The sequence below is a fragment of the Athene cunicularia genome (assembly GCF_003259725.1).
Source record: "Athene cunicularia isolate RWA chromosome 4 unlocalized genomic scaffold, athCun1 chr4_part3, whole genome shotgun sequence".
Lineage (NCBI taxonomy): Eukaryota > Metazoa > Chordata > Aves > Strigiformes > Strigidae > Athene > Athene cunicularia.
The window spans coordinates 12,059,310-12,071,068 of NW_020799100.1; the positions used below are offsets into that span (position 1 = coordinate 12,059,310).

General features: G+C 45.6%; 1 protein-coding gene across 2 annotated transcripts in view; it reads right to left on the reverse strand.

Annotated features, from left to right (window-relative positions):
- ENOX2 (ecto-NOX disulfide-thiol exchanger 2) overlaps nucleotides 1–9,100 on the reverse strand; it is a 51,416-nt gene extending 42,316 nt beyond the window's left edge. The window contains exon 1 of one of the 2 annotated variants that reach the window (XM_026848514.1): nucleotides 8,857–9,100. In XM_026848514.1, the coding sequence (XP_026704315.1) occupies nucleotides 8,857–8,878 (22 nt within the window). In that variant the 5' untranslated portion in view covers nucleotides 8,879–9,100. Of the gene's footprint in view, nucleotides 1–1,687; nucleotides 1,816–8,856 lie in introns of those variants that run through there. The other variant, XM_026848516.1, reaches the window with a different exon arrangement.
- Between the last annotated feature and the right edge of the window lie 2,659 nt (nucleotides 9,101–11,759).

Consider the following 11,759-nt stretch of genomic DNA (forward strand, 5'->3'; position numbering starts at 1 on the left):
GACAGACACCCTGCTCTGGCTGAAGATGATACACCATACAGACACTCAGCACTAACCAACACCTGCATGTTAATGCACACCACTCAGGCGATTACCTTCTAACACGCTGAAGAGCAAAGGCAGCTACTTACTCCAATTATTTCCATCAGTTTGTGCTAGGATGCTTGATTATGCTCTGTGGTATAGGAGGAGCACTCAGACGCTGCACCTGCTCTGAAGACTGTGCTGGGGAGGGAGGCAGCCATCTCCAGCAGAGGTGAGCTAACAAGGAGTGATGCCCCTTGAAAAAAAAAAAAAAAATTTGGAAAAAAAACCCCCACAACAGATTCCTTAGCTCCAGGACAAACACTGGCATCTACAGGAAGCAAAGGAAGTTCTCACAGCTATACAGCCAGCACCGCTGCCAGTCAGGTCATGAGTCAAGCTGTAAAAAAGCACCTGAACAAACTGACCAGCTCACGCCAGACCAGAAGGGAGGCAGCCCTGCTCCCAGCTGCCCAACACACCCCCTGCACCCCTGCCAGCCCTGGAGACCTCCTGTGATCCAATTCAGCTCACGCCTCAGGCAGAAATTAATGTAGTTCTTGGGAAGTGGATAATGCTCTGCCAGGATTAGTATAACTAAGTTGCTCACAGAAGGCTCCAACCCTAACCTGACACATATAGGAAGGAGCAGAAACAGACCTACAAAGGCTCTTAAATCTCCAGCATCAGGTCCCACGACCCTGACTAGTCACCGCCTCTCCATGGCAAACAAAGCTGCAAACAAGCAGGCAATTTGCTACCGACCAGCTGTGAGCCAGCAATGTCTCTCCTGCTTTCAGCATGCATCTTAACAAGAGGAGACCTATAAAAGGAGAAGAGACCATGGTGATGGGGAACTGAACAGTAATTAATAAGTACTTCTTTCTCTTCTTGTCTTTTATCATTTCTAACTGAAAATGTCCAGACCTCAGGTGCTGGCATTAAACACAGCCCCAAAGGCAGCTACCTGAAGAGCAATTAAAAAAAAAAGAAAAGAAAGGTTATGTTGCCATAATTCATCAAACCCTGTGAAAAGCCCAGGAGGGCAGCTCAGTAATTCTCCCGGTTATCTCCTGCACCAAAAGATCAATAAGTTCATGACAACTTATTTAAACAGCTGGGGAGGAGCAAAGAGGAGGGGGGGACTGGTGTGAGTGCAAGTAAAACACTCTTGAACAGGCACAGGAACATGACTGCTGGCTGTGACCAGATGACTTGGTGATGCTGTCCCAAAGCTCCAGAGTCATCCTCAAATTAAGGCAATTAGCAGCACCAGGCTAAGCCCGCAGCACAGCTTCTTCCAGGTACTATGTGTCATTAAGAGGAAATCTCAAATCAGCCCCTCAACCTCTCCCGTCTCAGCTGATCCTCACCTTAAGTTTCACTACTGCTCTGAAAACCTGTCAAATCTGCTCTGCAGCATGGGGGTGAGTTTGTAGTGCTGGCACCAACCTCCAGTAGCACACCAAATGCACACAGGAGCTGCTGTGTGTGCCTGAGGACCCAACAGCAGAGCTTGGAAAACACCCTCCAAAATGAGTACTGCGAAGTTTGAAACAGGACTAGTTGCCTAAAAGGAAGAAGTTCATCACATGCAAGAGGCTGAGGTGGATATGAGTGGCAACCTGACAAGGAACATAGAGACCAGTTCACCTTGCATTACCTGCCAACATCCTGTGCTGAGCAGCAGGCCAGGAATCGCTGGGTGCCCATCCACAAAGTTGACTTTTTCAAAACAAGAGTGACAGCAGAAAAGGCTGCAGTGAAGTAAGAGCCAGTTCCTCATTTGGACCTGTATATATCAAAGCAGTCACACAAGTTTTTAATCTGAAGTCACTTAATACAAAGCCAATCTTCCCTGCCAGCAAGAAAAGGCCCATTGCAGAGTTAGAACTGTTAGGCCACGTGATAAAAGCTCATCTGTACGCACACAAAGGCACAGAGAGAGGCAGTGACGGGTGGGGGAGCCTGAATAATACCTGACTCACTCCTCCCAGGCCCATCAGAGGAGAGCCCTCAGGCCATTAAAGCCCATATCCAAAGCCCAGAGGAGCACAATGGCAGGTGGGAAGGCAAATTACAGAGTCACACAGGAAAGACACCCTGCGGGGCCCCTCTCAGGGCTGTCCCAGGGGAGCCTCAGACCAAGCATCCAGGCATGAAACTCATCCAGAAGAGTAAAAGCCAAAGCACCGTTCAGACTTGTACACCAGATGGCTGTTCCATTCATCAGAGGGACCTCAAGGGGGAGTCTCCGTACCTTCGAGGCAGCTCTCTCTCTTCATAAAATATAGAAGGCGCCTTGATAATCACCTTTTGAATAGCTAGACTTAAAGTCTCATCTTCTAACACTACTTCAAAAGTTGATGCCATTTTGGACATCTCCACTGTGCTGCTCAAACACAGCCTTAAACCTTAAGATGGGAATGCCATCTTTAGGGAGGGGTCCCTACTCCAGCTTGGACATACAAGCATACTGACTCTAAACTGTGCCAAAGCTGGTGCTCTACTCCATAAAAATAAACAACACTATCCAAAAATAGGTAGCAGTCTGTAATGCATCTCATGCCCTGCTGAATTACTGGGACTTGTGTTTGTGACACTTCCAATTTCCTACCATAACATCTCACAGAGTCTCAACCTGTAACTTCAGCAGCTTTTCCTCACATGCAAGGGGATACCAAGGTCTCCGAGAAGAGGGTTGTTCTCACCAGTCCCACAGCTCTGAGGGTCCTGACAAAAAGCATGTTCCCTGTCATACACTAAATTACAACACACGTTGACATTTCCTCCCCGTGCTACAATGCCGGATTTCACTGTGATTTCTCCTCCCTACTCCCCTCAGAGAAGCTGGGGGAGGGCTTAAATTTGGGGGTTTTGTGGTTTTTAAACAAAGTAAATTAAGGAAACTATTTTCCTATCAGATTTCTGTGGGTCACACTTACCACAAAGGAACTGTGGTGTCCAGACACAAAGTGTGTTCTGTCGGGGTCATGCTCTCCTTAATGCTGTAGGAAGCCACACAGGATGAACTCTACAAAATGGTTACCAATGCTTGCAAGTTTTCTAATTTTGTATGAAAATAAAGACCTGGAGCTCTGAAGTTACACTGTTGTCTGTTCTTCTAGATGATGTTTTCTGGGCCTACAAATCTTCAAGTTCATCTAAACATTGACACCTTATGCTAGTATGCACTAAAAATTTTTGCAAGACACAATATGTTGCAGCACACCTGTGTATTTTCCTTGCAAAGAATACTGCTGTCCTGTGTACCCCTGAAAAACGGTAAGAAATAGTTTGCTAGCGTAAGGACCAAGGCTTCAACTGCAAGCTTATGAAGCTGACTTTTAATTTGCTACTTAACAGGCAGCAAATATAAAGAATGCTAAACAGGCATAATACGATCACAGTGCGCCATGCCAGGAACATAACATGCTGCTGCAGTCCACGCAAGCCATGGGCAAGAGTCCTGCTGAAAACCCCCATGAGTTGGAATTACAATAATCAAGTTATGCCATCAAAAGGGGATGCACTCACAATGGCTGTGACATTGCCAGGAGAAATAAAACAGCAGCCTGAACATGTTGTACAGCTGGAGCTTTTGGAGCTGCATGCAGACATTGGAAAGATACAGCTATTACAAGAATACCGCAAAACCAAAAGCAAGACTCTTACTCAACCATCACAGAAGGGGACATGTTGCAGGAGAGTATGGGGTCAACCGTAGCTCCCTTTAGACAGGGGAAAACAGTTACCTGCACAGCCAACAGCTATCTGCACAGCCAGAGTTTAGAGCACAGTTCCACACACGGAGGAACATTTCAAATCAACCTGCATTTGGTCACGGAACCAAGCCACCCCCAGTGGTGGCAACTCTTTATTCACTGAAAACCAAGACACAACTGCCCTGCTCAAAGCAGTGTCAGCTCCTGCAGTGCTCAGGGCACTGTCCAGTTGGGTTGTGAACACCTCCAAGGACAGAGACTCGACCACCTCCCTGGGCAACCATTCCAGTGCTTGACCACCTTCACAGCAAGCAAAGTTTCTCATGTTTAGTTTGATTTTCCTGTATTTTGGTGTGTGCCCTTTTATCTTTCACTGAGTACCACTGAGAAGACCTGACTTCACCATCTTCTTTACTCTTTCCCATCAATGTGCATTTGAACACATCAATAAGACTCTCTTTGCCCCCACCCCAAGCTTTCTCTTCTCCTGGTTAAACAATCCCAGCTTACTCAGAGCACCCTCACTAACAGATACTCCAATCTCTTTATCATATTAATTACCCCTTACTGGGCTCCCTCCAGAACATCCATGACTCTCTTGTATTGGGGAGCCCAGAACTGGACACAGCACTCTGGGGTCACCCCACCAGTGCTGAAGGGAAGGATCTCCTCCCTCAACCTGATGGAAGTGCCCAACCCAATGCAGCCCAGGATGCTGCTGACCTCCTTTGCCACAAGGGTACGTTGTTGGTTCATGTTCAACTTGATGTCAACCAGAACACTCAAGACTTTTCCACAAAGCTGCTTTTGAGCAGTTTGCCCCCAGCATGTACATGGGGTCACTGCTCCCAACGGTGAGGAATTCTCAGCATAGGAACTGCCTAAAAGTGACAGTAACATAAATTAAAGCTCAGTGGCATGTTTTTTGGGGGAAGTCAGGTGAAGTCCAGTACAAGATCAATGACTACCTAAAGGATGAGGATGCATTCAGCTCAGTGTAACTCCAACAAATGCATTTCTAACTAATAACACACATATACTACCTGTGAGAGATGGGGCAAAACCCAAGAAAAGCATCATAAAGACAACCAGAGACACTCCTGGGAGAAAAGACTGTGGACTTGCTCCAGACCTTCATAAATATCCCACTTCCAAAAAATGTATTATTTATGGGCTCTCCATTAAACGTAACCAGATATGCTCTCTAACAGATGCAACACATGATCCCCAGACGTGAATGCAGCAACATTTTTTGTGCTGGTACAAATTCATGGTGTCAGATTAATGCTCGAAGGTGACCACACAGGGCATGATTAAGACACCAGTACCAGGAATCCAGATCCAGGTTCACTGTCTCATCAAGCCATGGCTTAGGTCATCCTATTTGACAGGCCACATCAAGATCAGCAAAGAGGTCAGAGTTAAACTCTCATTTTGTTCCCAATGGAGGATTTGGTTTTGTTTTCAACCTCAAGTCACATAACTATGGTCACGTCTTACAGAGCAATCCTAAAACAGCCACACCAGTACAATGAGGGATCGTGAGTATGAACAAAACCAAAAATTATTATATAGCTCTCAGAATTCCAGAATAAGTGACTGACTTTCCTACAGTCTTTTTCCCAACTGATACCTCACAGGCCAACAAAGCAGTCTGAGACAGTGCCGAGGCAGCAAGGATTCCTTCCTGTGATTCCTTGCATTGGGACCTAAGATTTAAAGAGCTAAAATGCAGTTGCTTCAAATCAAGCTTCATGTCTGAAAACGTTACCAAATTGCATGAGGAAAGGAGGAAAGTTTGCACCCCTGCTGTGAAACTTCATTCCCTTTTACAGCTTTTTTTTTTTTTTCTTCCAAGCCAATTATTTCTCAGCACAAGAGCCGGTTTAGAGCTATTCTTCTCATCTGATATGCTCCTCCATAGTGCCTAAACCTCATCAAAAGGTAGAAATAGGACTTTCTTGGTTTTAAAGCTAACCCCCTGCATTTGCAACTTCATTATGGCATGCAAAGCACATGGCATGAGTGTTCTGGAAGAGAAGCTCGCTACTGTCCTTACACAGCCTCAAGCTAGAATTCCACAAGTCAGAAATACTCAGAAGTAACAGAAAATGGAAGTTGATGAGATCATGAACTGCAACATATTCTTTGCAGGCACAACCTGGAAACAGAGTAGCTCCTTCACAAGACATAAAATCAATGTATTTTCTGGGTAGTGTTGTCTAGAAACAGCACTAGAGAGGATGCAGTTACTCTTGGTCCTACTCACACGAGAGAGATCCTTGTAGCTCCTCCAATAAGGATTTCCAGAATACCAAGACCTACTTCCACAGGCACTTTGCTCTGTTTTGATCCAGGGTCTATGAGCAGAGAAAGTCAGGAGCTACTGATGACGGATGCTGAGTCGCAGCCTTCTACAGAAACTGTCATTTACTTAATAACACAGGTCCAGACCTCTGTGATGGTGGTTATGGTGAGCAGTAAAAGTCCCCATGCACAGCTGCCTGCCCCTAGAGCATGCCTATGGCCAGGAATAAGGCACTAGGAAGGCTCTGGGTGGAGGAACCCACACGCCTCGGAACAGGCAGCCTTGTCCTTGCCTACAGGTCACCAGGGCCCCCCAACACGGGACGAGCTACCATCCACAGGCACGGTATGGCACACTCAATACAGAAAAGCAAAACACCTTGGGAAATATTTGCTCTCACTTCCCTAAGGTGAAGAAAGAGTAAATGACTTACGAAAGAAAAGGGTAGCAATGAAAAGCATGCAGTGGAAGTAGTAACGTGGGCATCTTGTTGCTCTCTTGCAGTATAGAGTTTGCTCCAAGAATTAAAGCAAGCAAGAGAGGTTTCCAATGCGCTTCAGAGTAAGAAACCCCTTGTGATGTCAGATTTTTCACCCTAGAATTGGTAAATGACATGGACAGCAGCCACCTTCAGAACCAAGTGCATCTCTTCTATCATTTCAGCAAACTGACATTCAGCTTGAGCCCCAACCACATCCCACCAGACACAAAGAATGTGCACAGAAGAAAGCTGAAGCTGCAGAAAAACTTCTCTCCTAGGCACAGAGCAGGAAAAAAGCTGGCAGAATCAGCTGGTATAACTGATATAACCCTTCCTTAGCACCAACCTTATTGAAGCATCTTGGCTATTCTGAGATGGTCTGCTCAGAAAGGACCACCAACATAGGAGCAAGCCTCCAAGTTTTAAATTAGCTTGACTGAGGCTCTGTAGTGAGCCAGCCAGGAAAGGCATAAATCAGCAGATTTCTGCATTTGCAGTGAAATGCTATGCAGAAGTTAAGGGGGGAGGAGGAGAAAAATCAGGGTTTTCAGTGTGTCAGACCCATTTCAGCATTTCTAGAGAGCCATACATTACACAGGCATTAGCATGCCCTTCACCTCCAACCACACCCAGTATGTACCTCCAGGAATTTTCAGAAGAGTGAATTTTTAGGAGCAATTTATCAGCAACTGCCATAATGCAGTGACTAAAAATTTAAAAATAATCAACTTGGACTAGAAGATTCCTCACTTAAAAAATGGATCGGGGGTGGGGGGGAAGTGAAGATGCTTAAAGATGAGCAGAAAATTACTATCAGCAAGTGCTCTCACACAGCAGCAGCAGGTTGCTATAGGTGGTCTTCACCTCTGGAAATAGATGCCGAGTTGTGTCTTACGGGAAGACACGCAGCAGTTTCTCGCTGTCCTAAATAGCATTAACAATGCAGAGCCCCACCTGTCCCTTTGGGTAGGTATTGATTCAGTCTGTGCTGATGCTATATATGGCTGTAGCTTTCACAGCACACGTTTAGAAAAGGCCTGGATAGAGACAGGAAAGATCTCAATGTTCCAGGCATAAATCAAGGGAAGTATCTACCCTCACCGGGTCCTGTGCCAGACCCTGGACAGGACTTCACTTTCCAACCACTAGTTCCTGCTAACACAGTTTGGCCATTTGCCTTAATGACCAGAGCAAAAAAAGAAATTAGGAACAGTCAACATGAACTCAAAAGCACTGTTTTACAGATCATTCCTGTTACCAAGAGCTGAACATGATGACAACACTCCTACCCAAAAGGCAGGTTTGTGCAGTTCACTGTGTAAGGCTCCTCTGATTTACAGGAAAACAGCACACCAACAGGGCTTCCACTCCAAGATTTCTGCAAAATCTTCCCTGCTGGGTTTATGTTCAGTCAAATGACCACAGGAGCTCTGACCACAAGCCTGGCAGTGTTAGAGGCACGCAAACCAGCTCACCTGGAGCCAGGAGCGAACCACATGCTCCAACAGCAACCTCGCACCGCTGCCGCTCAGACACCCAGAACAGTTTTCTTAACATCCAATTAGTAAGAAGCAGGTACACAAATCTCTGCCCCATAACTCAAAGAAAAAAACAACCTAGCAACAGGTATTCTGATACTTTCACATATCTAAAAGCATTTTATTGATACACTTAAAAAGCCCCTGTAGATTATGCACACTCATCAAACTTTTCTCTTAGCCAACATCAAGAGGAACTTAAGAAATGGGCTGACACAGGCTTTACTATAAATATGGATTTACCTATTGCCAACATTGGCAAATATATGAAATAAATATTGCTCAGCCTGAACAGGGGTCTCTTTTTCATATATTTAGAAATAAACTGGATTCCAGAATACAATTTGCCATCTGATTACACAGTACTTGTTTTAAGCTCTAAAGAAATACGCTTTAGAAGAAACCTAAGTACATAGCATCTGCAGTAATTAATTAGAAAACAGAGAGAAAACAGCAAGGAAGGAAAAGGACAGAAGATAGCAAGGCTTTGAAGTTACATTTTGATACCGACCATTTGCTTTCCCAAGAGAAGTTCCCAGGTTCAAAAACTACGCTTGGGCTTGTGCACTCTTTTCTACTGTACTCCTGGCTTAAGTGTCATAGTTAGAGCTTTATAATCATCAATTTGATCCAGAAGTTGGCTAGGGACACTGATGAGAACAGCAGACTTTTGATACTTACTTCTCCACATGTCAACTCCACATAATCCTATGTGCTAACAACACTAACAAGACTTTATCAGAGAAACCCGCTTTCAAGAGAAGCACACAAAACACTTACCTGCATACTGCACAAGAAACATGGCAAGATACTGATCATATTTCAGTATTTCAGCCAGTTCTCCTGCTGCTCCCAGCCTGTTTATTTGTTTAAAAGATGGATTCCAGGGTTGAGCTCCCACGCTCAGTGTGGCTCCACACAAGCCTCCAAGCTCCAGCTCTAAGCACAAAAGGAAGGCTGGGTCCTAATAACAGTAAAACTACCACTGCGCTGCCCCGCGGGCGGGCAGCAACAACCCAGGCATCAAGAGCACAGGTTGGGACTGGAGCTGGCAAACAACGGCTGCACATGTCACCATCAGTCTCCAGTGACTGACACAGATAGGCGGATTCTGGGATGTGGGGGACGGAGGTGGACGAGCAGGTGGAGAAGTGATTAGCAGCAAGTACATCTGAATTTGCAAGGGATTTCATACATCAATGCTTTTAAGCACTGGCGCGCAGTTAAATAAACCCCGTTTGCATGCCTGAGATTAGTTGCCTTTGCACAGAAAGATTAAGTTGTGGTAATCCTTGACAGTAAGAGGCACACCGCTCACTTTCCTTGATTCTGGAAGCTTGTACTCAAAAGAAATATTAACTTCAGACAAGCTAATTCTAGCAGGGCACTGTTGAAAAAAAAAAAAAAAAAAAAAAAAAAAAAAAAACCCTGAAAACACAGCACTCTAATACCAAAGGGCTATCTGCAGTGTTTTCAAGTGAATGGCATATTTTGACAAATACCTATCCACAGCAGCAAAAACATAGAAATTTGATTAAGCCTTGTATGAGCTGTGCCATTTGCTTACCGTTACAACCCAACAAACAGGAAAAAATTCTTTACCAGTGTGTGTATGCCAGCACAGACCCACCCAACCATGTCTGCTTCCCTATGAGCAGTCCTCAGCAACTGCCCCAGCCATCAAATCATTAAACATTCCACAGAGTGGTTTTAGGATCCTTGCATGGCTCTGTCAAACCACCTTTCCTCTTGACACAACGTCTAGAAATCGTGTTTCACTAACACTGGGATTTACGGGGAGTGAGCAGCTCATCCCCCATCACCTGGGGTGCAGAGCAGGCAGCTCCAGGCTCAGAGGGCACATGCCCGACCCCATCGGTCACATCCCTTCCCATCTTGCTAACATCACAGCACACCCGGAAAGCAGTACCTGCCACTTTGTAGCAAAAGCTCAAAAGCTCACATTTTCAGAAACGTGTTTTTGAAAGGCTAAGAAACCTTTCAGGTAAAGGGATGTGGGACTAACTGCACAGACCTACTGGGGGGGGGAGGGGTGATGAAGAAAAAAAAAAAAAAAAAAAAAAAAAAGAGGGAAGTCACAAACGGAGCCAGCAGTCAGGATCATCAGAAAATCCCAGTGCAAAAACCTGGACCAAGGGGTGAGTGCTGCTCCCCAGACAAGAGCCTTGCAGAGGGACAACACCAGCGTGACAACGTGGCCAGGTTGGAAGGGGCTTTGAGCAACCTGGTCTGGTGGAAGGTGTTCCTGCCCATGGTAGGGGGGTTGGAACCAGATGACCTTTAAGGTCCCTTCCAACACAAACCGTTCTAAGATTCTGTGACCTGAACAGCTTTGTCTCAGCCGAGAGCAGAGCAGCAGGATGGCACTGCTTTGGGACAGACACGTTGGCACCAGAAGAATGTCAGCAGAAAAGGTGGGGATTAGAGGAGAAATCTCACACCATCTTTGGAAGGTGGACAGAATACCTCTCTAGCAACACCTTATCTTTGAAATTACTCAGAGATTGAACTTCATCCCTTCTACAAGCTCAAGTCACCCATACCAAAAACATGACCTTAAGCTAAGAAACCTGACCTTACCAGTGGCTCAGACAGAGCTTTCAACAACTCAACCCAGGGGGCTTTTTAATTAGATGTTACAAAATCCCTCAAACAAAACGTGGAAAAACTAACCGGCTTCCACAGAGGGAAAGAGTTGAAAGACTGGAGTAAGAAGGAATGTGAGTTTGTTGGACAAGCTCCTACCACAGGTTGCCTTAGCATTTTACCCATCACCTCACAGCTCTGCTGCAATGTTCTGCAGGCCAGAAAAATATGGTGTACGATTATTGTAGCTCTGCAAGTGAAGTACAGAAGAGCTAGAAATTGTGTGGACTAATTAGTAATCTACCCAAAGGCACATAACAAATGTGTGGCATTAACAAAAGCATTTCTACGCGGCGTGATCTGAATATATTTTGCTGTTAACAGCTGGACCTCACACACATAACCAAAATATAAGCAAAATAATTAAGACAGTAAGAAACACATAAAGAAGCTTGAGTATAATGCTTAAGGAACCAAATAAATGTGTGCATGTATAAATAATATAAATCGTAGTCAAAGGATCTTTATGGAGCAAGGCTGTGGGAGAGTTACAGCCCACTGACAGCCGTGGTTACTGGTTATGAGCGTGCCCGAACCTAACTGCGCTTCCTACGTACAGTCTGGCTGTAGCAGAACTGATTCAGCAAAGCTGAGTTACACGGCTGGGCATGGCTGAGCCTGCCCAGTGTTCAGAAAGGAGAGAATACAACCATTTACACCCAGCAGGTGTAAACCAACCACTCCTGGAGCATGAGAAGCAACAGCCAGTCAGTTCAGTGATTTCTTTAAATGCAGCTCATTTCTCCCTCCCTCCTGTGACATTTTAAATACCACTGAACCCAAAAGGTAGCCTGGAGACTTCCCACACAGAACAAATCTTTCAGAACAGCCTCCCCACCATCCAAAGGGACACTAGAGGTGTCAGCCCCAGCACCAGGACGCTCCGAAGACTCTCACACAGTTGTTTTTAGATGGGCTGCCCAAAGACACGCCGTAGGGGAAGCCCAGCGCTCGCCACGCTGGACCGACGGGACCGACCAGGCCAACTCCTCAACCGCCGTCTAGCAGGCACAGTC